The following is a 15,854-nucleotide window of genomic DNA, read 5'->3' as shown; positions in this document are numbered from 1 at the left end:
TATCCAAGCACATATGAAACAGCAACAGAAGCACTACAAAACATCAGCAGAAGCAGACTGCTTTTGCTCAAATAATTCACTTTTCAAGTTGGAGTCACTAGAAGAATCTTCTGTTTAAGCTAGGATTCCATGCTTCTTTGTGTAACAAATGTCAAAATTAATTCTGAATTGGCCTATCAAAGTGGTTCCCTCAATTTATGAGATATTAAAGCAGTATATTAATATCCTTTTGGGGTAAATTAGGTTGGACTGGGAGACCAACTGTAACAGACCAATTCCACAGCTGCAGAAATACAGTTGTTTCATGGTATTGGTGTTTTAGTTGGTTCTGGTATTGTCCTATGATTGGTTTTATTGTTGTTTCACTGTGAATACTGCACTGTAATTTGCCCTGGGACCCTTAAAAATGAAGGGTGGAGTAGAAATACAGCAAATAAAGAAATAAAATATTGTTTTGTTTCTCCAGCTCTTCCTGTCACAGTTAAAGCAAACTCCTAACCATGGAAAGTGGTGTAAAACTGCTGGGCACTGCAAAGGGAAATTCCTACCCAGTCTCTTATCATCAGTAATGTTTCATTTGTATTTATTTTGTTAGTAATATACTGTTACATGCCACCCCAATCTCCAAGCGGAGCAAGATTCCAGGGATTGCAGGAGCTTAGCCAGGGTTCAGTTTCCTTAGAATGAGGGGTGGCAGAGACTGTGGTATCTTTAGGATAAATGGTTTATGCACACATAGACACAATCGGAGTGTAAAATGGAGGTGTTCAAGCTTTAACACCTTGAGAGGTCTCGATTCTACATTAGTCACAGCATGTCTCTGGTTCTCAGCTTCTCAGTCTGCAGCCAGCTTCCAGCCAGATGATGAAGGCCTACCCATTAGCTTTGTGGTGACAGTGCTTAACTGTTCAGGCCAACAATCATTGCCTAGACGAAGGGACTAATGACTGTACTTAGGAGGCAAGCAAAGGAACTTTTCCAGCTACTTCAACAACAGAATCCTCCATTCAATTTTAGCCTGGCTGGAGCCATTTGACTTTAATCCTTGCTGGATCCTCTCAGCAAATTCTGCCCTCCTTTTTGTTTCGGGTGGTTAGTCACGTACAAGCATTCTATTAGATTTGAAAGGGATGAGGTACAAATAGAAGAAAATTAAACTCACTTGCAGGAAACCTTTGTTCTGTCAGCCACCATTGTCCACTGCTGCTGGTTAGTGGAAACTTCAATGTAATAGCTGTAGCTTCTGTCGTCACAATCCCAGAGAAGTAACCTGCATGAACAGAAACAGTAAGAATTCAGTGATCACCAACCAACCAACCAACCAACCAACCAACCAACCAACCAACCAACCAACCGTGGAATACATAATTTATTTCTACAATCTTTCCTGCTAACCTATGTTAACTGCTTGTCTTGGAATGTGTCTCTAAATAATCAGCAGTTTGAATTTGGTAGTTGTATTTTAACCTTAGTTAAAAGGGGGACATTTTGGCCATAAGTAGGCATAAAAGTAAACTATACTATACTTCCAGATCCTTACTTCCTGAAAATTCTTCTTTATCAACTATTTCTTTGTTATTTTTATCTAGGTTAAAACAGCCTTATCCAGCCTGGTGGCTCCATATGTTTCGAGCTATAACTCCTATCAGTCCCAGTGCTAGCTGGAGTGATGAGTTACAGTCCAAAAACATCTGGAGGACACCATTTTGAAGAAGCCTGCTTTAAAGCTGCAGGTAGGAGCAGAATTCTGGGAATACATATTTTTCTGGCATGCCTGATAATTAGGCTTTAAATAATTATCCTACTTTAAACTTTCTAAGCAATCTATAATATCTTGTCAATTAGAGCATTTATTTGCAATTCATCTAAATTATTCTTAATTTATGTAAAAATCAATCCATGTGGAAAACTAGTTCAGTCGGCAAGTGTGAATATGATTGCATTGCCAAAGTGAAGGTCAGCCTCTGATTCACAGGCCAACAAAAACTGTACTTATTTATCTATTTTGGTATTTTTATACCACCTTTCAGGGCCAAAGGCAGTATCAAGGTAGTTCAGAGTCAAAATCATAAAAACAAAAGATAAGACAATTAAAGTATACAACACAGAGGACAGGGAGGAAGAAGCAGGAACAGTTAAAGTCCAATTAAAAGCAACTTCAAATAGCAATGTATTTAAGGCCTGTTTGAACACAATCAGGAAAGGAGCCTGGCACACATCCCATGGGAGGGTGTTACAATGTGATGTAGCTACTACTGAAAGGTTCTGTGGTTGCTAACCAGATGATTCTTAATTGTGGGCCTGTGAGAAGGGTCTCTGTGGCAAATGTCAAGGCCTGGGCAGATCTGGGTACGTTTTCTTCAGATAGCAAGGCCCCAAACCAGTGAATGCATGAAAGGCAGCAGTCCAGAAATACACTGGTAATCAACACAGCTAGTTACAGAATAAATGTTTTATGGTCTGATTACTTTATCTCACAAGCAACCAGGCAGCTGCATTGCAGATCAGCTGAAGCTTCTGAACTTTACAGGCAGCCCCACACAGATTGTGTTATGGTAGATTAATGTGGATGTAACTCTGGCATGAATGACAGTAGCCAAGTCTGCTTCCTCCAAATAAGGTGGCTGCTGGCAAATCAGCTGAAGCAGAACTCCTGACAACAGAAGTGCTGCCTGAAGACTTGAAAGGAAAACCAAACTGTCCTTACTTGGTGTCAAGGATATCGGCGTACACAAAAAGGTGCCCCCACTTTTTAAAAAATCACATTAAATAGAAATGATGTAGGTATACCCATTCCAAATAGAAATTCACACCAAATGGACAAAAGAGTAGAAAAATAAGTAGAAGTGAAAGTGAATATAAGCATGCATAATTATTCAAGCCTCTTCCACAGATCTTCATAAAGATGTGAATTAGCCAATTTATAGCAAGAAAACCTTCACATGGTCCTCCAATACAGACTTCCTAGTTAGTGCTCATCTTGAAAGTACACAAAATGCATGGTTATATTACATATCTTCAATCACCTATTCTTAAGCTCACTATCGATTTTTCTTTAGGACCAATGAACTGCTTTTATAAATTGATTACCAAATGTGATTTTGCTTACATCTTTTACAAATGTTTTGGCTGGCTGCATACCATTGATTAGCAGGATTTGAGTTTATAGCAACAAATTGCTCTCTTTGCTGCTGTTTTGATACAAAATTCAATAGCAACTATGGTTTTCAAAAGCTTTGTCTTTGCTACTGGAGCAAGAAGTAACTGGAAGCAGAGCCAGAAGACTGCATTTACTTTGCTTAAAATAATTGCTCTCTCATCAGTCTAGAAAGAAAGTTTTTAAACTGCAGCGTTCTAATTGGAAAGCCTGCATTATGCATGTTATGGCAAGCTACATTGTGCTGATTGTGATTTTTAACTTCTGCTCTTTTCCTTAAGGGTTTAATTTACTACCAGGTCCAGAGTTAAAAGGCCTATGCCTTGGTGCTTATTCACTTAAATGGCACTGACTAGAAAGTGTAAAATTGACCTGCATTGCTTGCGTTTTGCCCTGTTGTTGTGGAAAGCCTACCCTTCTACAACACAATTACTGAACATAATTATTGCAATTTTCATAATTTAGTCTCCCTTTTGGGGGGGGGGAGTGGCTCACACAATAATTATGATACAAACATAATAGACAATGATGACATTTGATGATTTCTATGGAATCCCAAGGGATTGTTCCACATGAAACCAAAGATTAATTGGGTAGCCCCTTGCCCCTGATTTATATAACATTTTAGACTCCTAAGAACATGGAGTAGTATTCAATGAAATTTTGTTCAGACCCACTGAAGTTAATTCACCTAACATACTTATGTTTATTAATTTCTGCACTATGAAATACTATACTGCATCATCTGTCCAGAATATCCTGCCATTCAGTTACAATGCAGAATTTCCAGATGCACAATAGCCTTTTTGAGAAGAGGGAACCAAAATTGTGCACAGTATTTTAAGGGTGTTTAACCATATATTTGTATAAAGCTATGACTATACTGACAGCTTCAATTTTGATTCATTTCTTTAAAATCCCTAGCAACAAATTAGCTTTTTTTACAGCGCACACACATTGACTTTGCAGTGTTTATGTTGAATTATGATTCCTCCCACCCATCAACATGCATCACTTTACACTTTCACTGAACCTCATTTGCCATTTTGTTGTTCATTCACCGAGTTTAGAAAGATTCTTCTGAAACTCTTCTTGATGTGCTTTTATTTTCACCACTGGGAATAATTTCTCTTTATTTACAAAAACCCAAACTATCTGATTTTATAACAATATGTACAAAAATTAAGAAGACAAGGAAAACAACAACATTATACAAAACCAAACCAAACCAAACCAAACCAAACCGTAGCTACAAAAACAAACACAAACCCCAAACCTATGTTTCTAAATATGTGTTCTGATACCCTGCTCCTCCCAAAACAAATTGGTTTCCACCAGTTGTTAAGGATTAAAGATATGAACTCTGCTCCAGTTAAACCAAAAAGCAGGTTGGCTTGAACTAAAGGTGACGCTGACCGCTAGCTTTGGAACAAATATTTTGTAATGTTCTGCTTTCACATGTTAACTGCAACCTTCTAGGATGGGGAAGATATTGTTTGCAGGCTGATGCTAAAGGGCAAACAATTTTATTTATAAAGGTTGAGGAATGTTGAAACTAGTTTCTTCTTTTCCATTGCGAATTTGGGAAAGTTAAAGTTGTACCTTGTGTACTGAATGTTTTGCATAAATGTTATTGCATTCTGATTGAGCTTAAAGACCCTTGTGACTCTCACGAAAGCAGGTGTACTAAGAGCTCGAACTTTTGGTGAATCTAAAGTTTTGTTTTGTTTTTAATTTCACAACAACCTCTTTACATTGAATTGCATTTGCCATTTTACAACCCACTTCGGAGAGATCCTTTCAGAACTCTTCACAATTTGTATTTATTTCAACCACACTGAACAATTTAGGATCATCAGCAAACTTGGCCACTTCACTGCTCTAATTCTAAATCATTTATGAAGAAGTTGGGGAACTCCACTGTCAACATCCTTCCACTGGGAGACCTGTCCATTTATTCCTATTCTCTGTTTCCTGTTTCATAACCAGTGTTCCACAAAATGACTTCTTTTACGCCATGACTGCTAAGCGTATTCAGGAGTCTTTGATGAGGTACTCTGTCAAAAGCTTTTTGAAACTGGATTAATGATTTGGAAGAAGAACAACAGAAATAGCTGTTGATAATAGTGATGAGAAGACTCAATGAGAGAGGGTGGTCCATGGAGGAAGTCTGGAACCAAGGGCCCTCCAAAACCTACAGCCAGCATTTCACTTTTTTTATCAGTAGATATACAGACACCCTGAAGAGTGCAAATCTGGCCAGCCGCCCTGGTCAGTTTCCTGCTTCTGATACACATTTAAAGACATATTTATTGTTGGATTAAGGTTTTTAGCAATCTGCTCCTCTACACCCCCACCCTTTTGAACAAATCCTTATTGCCTTCTACAACTTCCTTAAGTCTGTTCAATAACCATGCAGGCATACTCTTGCACTCAATGGTACCTTTCTTAATCTGAGGGAATCTCCTATCTTTTAAATTTAGGAAGCAATGCAGTATATTTCCATAAATAGTTTTTATAGGCCATCTGAGAGATAACAAGCAGGACTTTTCTTAAATTTATGAATGGTGAATGCCAATCTCATCTTTATCATGCCTATATCAAATGACAGCAGCATGTCACCAAAGCAACTGGAAAAACTCGCTGCTTCTACATTAGATTTAAAATGCAATTTAACCACGCATCTTTCTCTTACCAAAATAAAAGTGTAACTTTTTATACAGACCGCATACAGCTTTCTTAGAAGAATATTTAAGTTTTCTTTAATGTATTCCTTTATTCCTATTGAAGATATCTTGTTTACTTTCAACTGATGATAAAAACATTATTTCTGCAAAAATTATTTCACCATGCACCAGCAGCAGCCTCATTTCCCCCCTTTAATGATGCTGTTGGTTGATAGCTATGAGATAAACATAAACCCTGTTAGGTTCTGGGAAAATATTAACTACTTCAGAAGCCTGCTTACCTAAAGGGCATGGCATTCAATAATAAACTGCCCTCCACATCTCTAAAACCTTTGACACTGTCTGGGGTTAAGATAGGCTGGTCAAACAAGCTTTACAAAAGCTGTTCCAGAACCCTTTGCTTAAGCCTGGCTGTTAATAATATTAATAAGTCATCATTTCAGAAGCAAAAATAAAAGGCTTCTGAAGGAAAACTAAAGTTCTCATTAGTGCTGACTTCCTGCAAATTAAAAATTTAGAGCTGATTCAGTCAGAATTCCCAAAGGCATCGTTGCACACTTGGTCAGAAGAAAGACTCAGCTATCTGAAATTCTGCTTTCTCACCCACTATCTTTCTATGTAGCTGTAAAAGTCTTTTGGTGCCTCTAAGCAAGATTGTAGCTAACTTGCTTATTAAAAATATCTGTCAACTTAAGGGCAGAATCTTAGATGTGTGATGAGATAAACACAGATATAAATCATTGTAACACTTTTTAATTACAAGTATGGATAAAAGCAAAAACATATGTAATCCCCTCCAAGGAATCTATTATTTTTCCCCAAGGGAATACTTTTTATCATTAATAATAAATTTAATAAATTTTTATTTATATCCCGCCCTCCCCAGCCGAAGCTGGGCTAAGGGCGGCTAACAACAATCAAAATAATCCAACAATTATTACGGGACTTTGTAGTTTCCTGTTGGAGAAACTGGACATGGAGGAAGGGCTTAATTTCCTTCATGAGCACAAATCATCCCGTGTATGAGATAAGCCAAGAGGTGCATGATCAGCCAAGCCAGTTGCTATGGCAATGGCCCAGTGCTATCTATATAAGCGGTTAAGGCATGTCAGTCAGTCAGTCCCTCTGTAAGTCGGAGTCTGTTTTACGTCTTGAAGCTGGAACAACACAGATACTTTGTACTTGTATATATCTGTATCTGCATCTCCAAAGCCTACAAACTGTAATGTATATCAACGTATGGAACTGTATTACTAAAGCCTAATCTTCTACAGTAGTAAACTATTTTGGATCATAAGTTGCCTGTGTGTGGTGGCTGGAACTGTGGGTAACTTTTGCTATGTGCGCATCTCACCTCAGATTCCCAATACATTTCCTTGGTTCAAATATTCAAGGCTAGTAAGAAGGTACAGTAAGATGCTAGTAAGAAGGCTAGTAAATTCTAGAAGTTTCTTGGCAAACAGGTTCTGTGGACACACTTGAGTTCTGTATAGTGCAGGATGAACTACAGTGGTACCTCAGGTTACATACGCTTCAGGTTACATACGCTTCAGGTTACAGACTCTGCTAACAGCACCTCGGGTTAAGAACTTTGCTTCAGGATGAGAACAGAAATTGTGCTCTGGCGGCGCGGCAGGCAGCAGGAGACCCCATTAGCTAAAGTGGTGCTTCAGGTTAAGAACAGTTTCAGGTTAAGAATGGACCTCTGGAACGAATTAAGTTCTCAACCCGAGGTACCACTGTATTGATATCGAACATTATCTAGAGCCACACAGGGTGCCAAGTGCTGTCCACAGTGCTGAAGCCTATATTAAGTTGATTCAAAACACACAACTGTGGATGAGAATAGCTAAAAATGCAGTAAGGTAAAATGTGCTATCGCTCCTAAAATGTCTCAGTGTAACAGGATAAAGAGTTTTATAGTAACTTAATGACTATGTAAATTAGAGTGAACTTCATGAGATTTAGTTTACTTATTTATTTCATAGAATTTACATGTAAACATTCCACGTATCTAGGTAGGCCTGTCTAAACAAAAATGTTCTTAGAAGGCACCTGTACAGTTAAAGAGCCTGCCTGATGTGAAAAGGCACAGAGTCCCAAATTGTGGGTGCTGCCACACCAAAATATTATTATTATTTACAAATACAGAACGAGTATTGTGTGGCACCTGTAACAGTGCCAGTTTGGCAGACTGAAGAAGTCAATTGGGCATCTATAGGGTAAGGCAAGATGTTTGAGGTGTTATCCTCTGCTGACAAGTATTCATGCATATGGGGACAAAATAGCAACTTCCAGGTCAGCAACATGTGGCCTGGTCCACTGAACTGTTACCTTTCTGTTTTTTGAATGCTGACCCACCTAAACCCCTGAAAGTGAATTTAAAAAGAGGTAAATTGTACTTTTTTGCACAAGTCAACAGTAGCCCAACTGAAGTTTCTTATTTGCCTCTCCATGATACCATCTGAATAATTAGAAGCTAAAGAAAAATACATGTTGCACAGAATTCAGTCTGCATGAACTGCCCTTTCAGACTACCACAAAATGCCTCTCAGGTGCCAGTATAAATATTCACTAGTGCACTCTGGGCACAAGGGCCACATTTCATGCCACATACTAATCCTTCAAATGTATTCTGAGCAAGGTACCGCAGTAAACATTAATGAGTAGGCTAGGTTGTGCTGTGATGGATACACTAGGATAGAAAGAGAATGTTTAAGTGAAGGAGGCAGAACTGCACACATCACAGGGGAAAAAACAGTTTAGGGCAATGCTGTTTCTGCTACAAAGGCTTCTTATATTAGAAGAAAATGTTAAATTAGCCTTCGTTAGTCAATCTTGCCCTCTGGGCTGTAGGAAGAAATGCTGAGTGAACTTGAAGTTCATCCGGCTCACTTCCTGCAATATCCAGAATATTAAACATTTGCCTCAGAAGCATCAACCTTGCTAGAAGTCCATTAATTGAAATAGGTAGCAATGAGTGTAATAAAAATTTGATTGCACCACCTTACATTTTAGTAAGAATCTCAGAGCCTAGCACTCTAGGGGGAGAATATGTATCCATTAAAAATAGAGAAGAGGAGTTTCGCTTTAAAATGGGGCAGTCACAGAATTAATCTTCCTTGGCTCATAACCCCAGGTCTAGACTCTGTACAGAATTTCTGCTCCCTCCCCCATATGGGATGTGTGTGTGTAGATTATTATATACATTATACATATATAGAGAGAGAGGATTGTAAGTGCTCTTGATTAGCTGATAGTTGGCAGTTATATCCTTTTCTTATATTTCACAAGGTTTCCCTGTAGAACTAGAAATGCTACGTATTTCACTGTGGCCCTACATTATATATAATATGTCTTTGTTTTTATTATAATTATTTGCATTTCTGATACATTCCCATATCAACAAGATATAAACAAAAGTAGTACAAAAAGAGAAGAATCTCTGAAATTAATAAAGAAGGGAGGAAAGTCCATAAATAGACAGAAATCCAAAAGACATTCCTTAACTGGCTTCCCATCCTCTCCTTCCATGGTTCCTTTTTTCTCCTCTTTTTCTCGCGTTTTCTTGGTTCATCCCATCTATCAGAACTCCTTATATAAACTTTGACTATTTCTTACACTGCTGAGAATCTTGCCATCCTGCTAGGTTGATTGTCTGTTTATAATACTTTTTCATATATTCAAAAAAATATTTCCAGTCCTCTTTATACCCTTTGTCATTTTGGTTTCTGATTCTAGTGGTCATCCCTGCTGGCTCTGCATATTGTAACAGTTTGATATGCCATTCTTCTTTTGTTGGTGCCTTATCTGTTTTCCATTTTTGCACTAGTAACACACATGCTGCATATAGGAACAAATGTCTCTCTTTTTTGGTGACTTCAGCATTGTTTCTGGGTTTTTTGAAAAGGATTTTGTGCCTAAAGATATGTCATGACGGTGCCAGGTGAGCCTACCTGGGGAGGGCATTCCACAAACAGGGAGACACCACAGAAAAGACCCATTATTGTGTTGTGTCATGCTATGGACCTCTCATGGATAAGTCACACAAAGGACCTCAGGTGGTGATTGCAGGGTCTGGGTCGGTTCATAAGGAAAGAGGCAGTCCTTTGTCACTTAAGACTTTAAAGGTCAAAATAAGCATTTTGAATTGGGCCAAGAAACTAATTGGCAGCCAGTGCAATCGGGCCAGGATCAGTGTAATATGCTCAAACTGTCTTGCCCCGGTCAGTGACTTGGCTGCTGAATTCTGCACCAGCCAAAGTTTTGGAACAGTCTTCAGAGGCAGTCTTAGGTATAATGCACTGCAGTAATGTAACTTCAAGGTTGCCAGAGCACAGACAACAGACATTAGGCTATCCCAGTCAAGATAGGGGTGCAGCAGGGCCACCAGCCAAAGCTGATGAAAGGCACTCCATGGCACCCAGGCCACCTGAGCCTCCAGTGACAGCAAAGGATCCAGAAAGACCTTCAAGCTATGTACCCACTCCTTCAGAGTGTGTGTAACCCCATCAACAGTGGGCAACTTCCCATCCATCCTGTCTAGGGACTAACACTGGGGCCTACTAACAGGGTTATCTGGATTGAGCTTCAGCTTGTTGGCTCTCATCCAGTCCATTACAGTCATACTTTGGGATAAATACGCTTCAGGGTAAGTATTTTCGGGTTGCGCTCCACGGTGACCGGAAGTAACAGACCATCCACGAGCCGGATTTAGAAGGCGATTGGGCCAGATCTGGCCCCCAGGCCTTAGTTTGCTTACCCATGCTCCATGGGACCGAAGAGCACTCTCCCAGCCTCACTCTCTAGGAACAACCAAGTAGGATCAGAACCATGATGTCCAGCATTATTTATCTGAAAAAGGAGATGCTATGCAAGCCCTGGACCAGTGCCTAGACTTGGTGACTGTTTGGATGAGGGCCAACAAACTGGCAAGATGGAAGCATTGTGGGTGAGTGGTTCCCGGATCTGGGTAACCGATTAATCAATATGTGGGGCTGCCCCATAGCTAGCGAAAAATGCAGTAGTTCACTACTCACTGGAACAGAATATTGGCATAATGTTACACCACAGCCGGAAGAATGGCAACTGCTACCAATTAGCTACTAGGCTAAGTTCATGGTGATGGTACTGGTGTACAAAGCCCTTGAGGCCAGGATACTTAAAAAGATTCTCTAATCCTTTATATACCCAACTGATCACTGCAGTCTATAGGAGTCCATATTGTATGGCATAAGAATTGGGCTTTTAATGCAGTGGCACCTACTTTGGCCATCACATATCAGACTGGCACAGTCTATCTGGCAGCTGTGGAAGATTTTCCTTTTTCAACAAGCTGTTTTTATATACATTTTTTAATGTTGATGTTTTTATTGTTAAAGCGCTTTGAGACGTTTTTGGGAAGCAAATTCTAAAAAAACAAAACTGCTGGATTGTTTGTTTCTGAGGACCGCAACGCAGAGCTATTGTGAGGAGGTTCAGTGCTGAAAAAAACACAAGAATAATGTGTTTTGAATACTTTAAATGGATGAAAATGTAACAACATTAAGCTGCCACTGAAAAATCCCACTAGAATTTTGACAAGTTTGTTATTTGTACTTTAGCAACACATTTGGTGGATTTAGATTTTTAAAAATAGGCACATTAGAACAATACAGTGGTACCTTGGTTTAAGAACAGTCCAGTTTAAGAACAATTTGATTTACAAACTCCGCAAAACCGGAAATAGTGTCTTGGTTTGACAACTTTACCTCGGTCTAAGAACAGAATCCGAAAGGTGGAAGGGCACCGGCGGTGGCAGGCCTCATTAGGAAAATTGTGCCTTGGTTTAAGAACGGTTTTGGATTAAGAATGGACTTCCGGAATGGATTAAGTTCGTAAACCAAGGTACCACTGTACTAGTCTGTCTCTGTAAAGAGATATATATATATAGGGCCCAATTTACAATGTGTGGTGTTTTTAGATATACATTAAAAAAAATTGTAATACCTTTTGTGCAGAACAAATGCAATACATTTTTTACTGATTTACTATAGTAATTATATTCAGCATGTAAAAAAACTTAATCATTAATGATGGTGATCCACCCTGCAGCTAAAAGGCAGACATGAATCATAATAAGAAATTATAAGAACTTAATAAGAGGATCAGGGCAGTGGCAATTTAATCTAGCATCCTGTTCTCACAATGGACAACCAAATGTTTATAGGAAGCCTGAAAGAAAGACAACAACACTCTCCCTACTTCTGATTCCTAGCAATTGGCATCCAGAGGCATATTGCTTCCAACCAGGGAGGTAGAACATAGTCATTGTGACTAGTCAAAACACATAAATCATGATGGATGCTCCAGCAGTTCCCACACATTATCTTCTCTATCTGTAATACTGTGTATTTAATTACACACCACACCTTTATTTCACACTTGCTCCAAAGATGTGACGGGGTTAATTTTATCCTCACAATATCCCTGTAATGTTAGCAAGCTACTTGGAAAATAAACTCCTGGCAACATGCACGACAGAAGCTGCCATTGTAGTAAAAGTTTATTCTCCCAAAATACTATTCTTGCTTGGTATGTACCATATGTAAGTTTTATGAAATATGCAAGTTTTATAATATAATTGTCCAGAAGATAATAGCTGTAATTCACACAATTTAGATTTTTTAAAATATAACTGTTTCCAAGTTTGAAATGGGACTTTTTGTGATAACTGTGAACGAAAAACAGAGACAGTTGCCTGGTCACCTCTAAAAAGCTAATGCTTCATCTGAATGATCCAAATCTATGTGTGAAAATCATAAAAATATCACTTTAAAGAAAAGTACTTCAATATATATATTTGGAGGGGGGCGTAGAATAAAATATTAAGATAACTTACATTGAAGGTCACTTGATAACTTTTAGTGATCAATAGAAGATACATTTGGATCTTCTCAGAATCCTGCAGTTATCTGTGAAGCCCAATTTGTTCTGTGCAACAGATGCAGGAGAAGCCAAAGTTCCACCATGTATGGACAGTAAGTTGTTAGGGTGACAGGTGAGTCTAGATGCACCACACAAGTGAGATGCATTTGTTTTAGCAGCATTGATCAGTACTCCCTGGAGACTCTAACACCACTAGATTATAATAATTCAAATCCCTAAACAATGTGGTAGGCTTTCGTCAGCAATTCCTTTATCAATACATCTGGTATAGTAGTGAAATATATCTGCTGTCAGGACCAACAACATAACGACTGCAAAGCCTTTTGCAACGAAAGTTGCTCTCTAACTATAAGCAAACCTGAGGAGTTAATCTATACTAATGAAGTAAGGAAGGGGAGGAGGGAGTACAAGATAAAGAATAATGTATGCATTGCCTGACAGCTTCGTTTGGAGGGTGTTGGTGGTAAAACTGATTATCTGCGAATATATTTACTTTCAAATATAGAAGGTATTTCAGAAATAAAAAAGAACTTCCCTGTGACAAAATGAACCTGTATGTCACTAGTAGCTGCCATATCCAGTTAGCAAGGAGGTCAATGATCTACTTGTAAGCCGTATATGCCTGCCTGTGAAGTTTCACTCTCACTAATCCCTGCGAGTGTAGGGAGATCTGCAGTTTCATCCACCTGCACTGATGCACTGTAATTTCAGATATCTTTTCTTTTTCATCTTGTCATATGTGGCATGTTAACACTTCCCAAAAGCACACAGAAAAATCCAAAACAGTACAGCCTCCTTGAAAAGAGTATACCTTATTTTATCCCTCACTTATGAAAGTGTCTTAATACCAAAAGCGTAAGGGGCAGAGAAAAGCATTAATAAATGCAAGGATTTTGCAAATGCTTTGATTTAAAACAACAAAACAATTGTTATAAGCTTTGGCTTTGAAATACCTTATCCCCATCATGAGCCCAAAGGGAAGCATTTGATTATTTAACCTGAAACAAGCCATCTGCACATTTGAGCAGTATTATTATTTATAAAGCTTTGTAAGTGTCTCCTAATTTTATAATATATTGTTTTTAAAGTGTTCTGACCTGCTTAGGAAGCCTTGCTGAAAGATGGACTAAGACTTTAAAAAAATAAATACATACACTAAGCACTTGAAAAGATGAATTGAGAGTAATTAAAATAAGGATCTGATCTTATAAAAAGGATATTGACTCATTTCATAGCTTATTTTACAGAATGTCTGTTCTGGATAGGTTTTCTGGTGTCTTATTAGTTTTTGTTTACAGTGGTAACTCGGGTTACATACGCTTCAGGTTACATATGCTTCAGGTTACAGACTCCGCTAACCCAGAAATAGTGCTTCAGTTTAAGAACTTTGCTTTAGGATGAGAACAGAAATCGTGCTCCGGCGGTGCGGCAGCAGTGGGAGGCCCCATTAGCTAAAGTGGTGCTTCAGGTTAAGAACAGTTTCAGGTTAAAAACGGACCTCCGGAACGAATTAAGTACTTAACCCGAGGTACCGCTGTATTTAAAATACAAAACATTACATCCATGGGGAATCCTTCTGAAGATCTCATGTTTGGAGTTAAGGATTTTGGAATTGTCCAAAGCTCTTGCCATGTTTCTTTGATAATGCATCTTGAATAGTTCAACTTACCTTTATAAAAATAGTGTAGTACGTATGAATTATGTAGTGCTTTATCTGGCCTTTCCTTCAAGGAGAAGTGTACTTGCTCTGACTGCAGTGTTACCCTCACAATAACCCTGTAAGGCAGGTAGGGGGAATCTCAGGCCCACGGGCCAAATGTATCCTTCCAAGCCTCTCTATCTGGCTCCTGAAATTCTCTTTCCCCCCCCACTCCACCCCACTGGTCATGCTTCGCACCCTCTTTGAGTGCATTTGCTTGGCTGGAATGTGCCTTGAACTCTGTTGATTCTTCTTGCTTCCTTGGATGTAGGGCGGAGAGGGATATGTGTGTAAAAACTAGTCTATGGCACACACACACAAAATGCATTCATTGTTCTGACCAGTTTTGCCTCTGCCCCCATTCCACTACTAGCCCATGGTGCCCAGAAAGAAAAGGCTTCCCTACCCGCGCGGGTGGCGCTGTGGTCTAAACCACTGAGCCTAGGGCTTGCTGATCAGAAGGTCGGCAGTTCGAATCCCCACGACGTGCTGAGCTCCCGTTGCTCTGTCCCAGCTCCTGCCAACCTAGCAGTTCGAAAGCACACCAGTGCAAGTAGATAAATAGGTACCACTCCGGCGGGAAGGTAAATGGTGTTTCCGTGCACTGCTCTGGTTTCGCCAGAAGCGGCTTAGTCATGCTGGCCACATGACCCGGAAAAACTGTCTGCGGACAAATGCTGGCTCCCTCGGCCTGTAAAGCGAGATGAGCACCACAACCCCAGAGTCGTCTGTGACGGGACTTAGCTTTCAGGGGTCATTTACCTTCTACCTTTTTACACTTGCTGTTACTATTTCTCCACCTAAGATCATGTGGTAAGATTCATGGCCTTGAATCCATGTTTCCTTGGTCTAACACCAACATTCTATCCAATATACCCATTACTCCATAAACCTCATAGTTGAGGAGGTAAGCTGGAGAAAATATCTAAGCGTCTATTTTAAGAAAACACAGAAGTAGCCAGTCAACAGGCACTGAAAATGGCACTAATTGAGTCTTCTAAGCCTATGATTTCCAACTATATCAAGCAATAAAAAAACTGAACTAGGTAGATTAACAGAGGCATGTTTGGGGGCTATGCAGATTGTGATAAATATCAGAAATAGTAATAATAATAATAATAATAATAATAATAATAATAATAATAATAATAATAATATCTATAGCACTCTGTTTCTGATGTCATCCCCAGCAACAAGTTATGCCACTATTTTAATATTAAATGTGTGTCATGATTTGTTTTTCAAGTTATGTTTTGCATGCTATTGCATCATGAGAAGAATATTCTCATAGCAAGGAAAAGCAACTGACCTTTCTACATGATACACACACACACACACACACACACACACACACACACCTTCTATTTATTTAACTTATAAAGAT

General features: G+C 39.1%; 1 protein-coding gene across 5 annotated transcripts in view; it reads right to left on the bottom strand.

The window, feature by feature from the left end:
- The window catches only part of BTBD9 (BTB domain containing 9), a 161,915-nt gene that overhangs the window by 53,953 nt on the left and 92,108 nt on the right, over positions 1–15,854 (bottom strand). For all 5 annotated transcript variants that reach the window (XM_077925646.1, XM_028724392.2, XM_028724391.2 and 2 more), the window contains exon 9: positions 1,163–1,270. In XM_077925646.1, coding sequence (XP_077781772.1) covers positions 1,163–1,270 — 108 coding nt within the window. The remainder of the gene's footprint in view (positions 1–1,162; positions 1,271–15,854) is intronic.

Source organism: Podarcis muralis, chromosome 3 (assembly GCF_964188315.1).
Source record: "Podarcis muralis chromosome 3, rPodMur119.hap1.1, whole genome shotgun sequence".
NCBI classification, from domain to species: Eukaryota; Metazoa; Chordata; class Lepidosauria; order Squamata; family Lacertidae; genus Podarcis; species Podarcis muralis.
The sequence above is the reverse complement of the archived record's forward strand: the minus strand, read 5'-3'. Positions and strand labels throughout refer to the sequence as shown.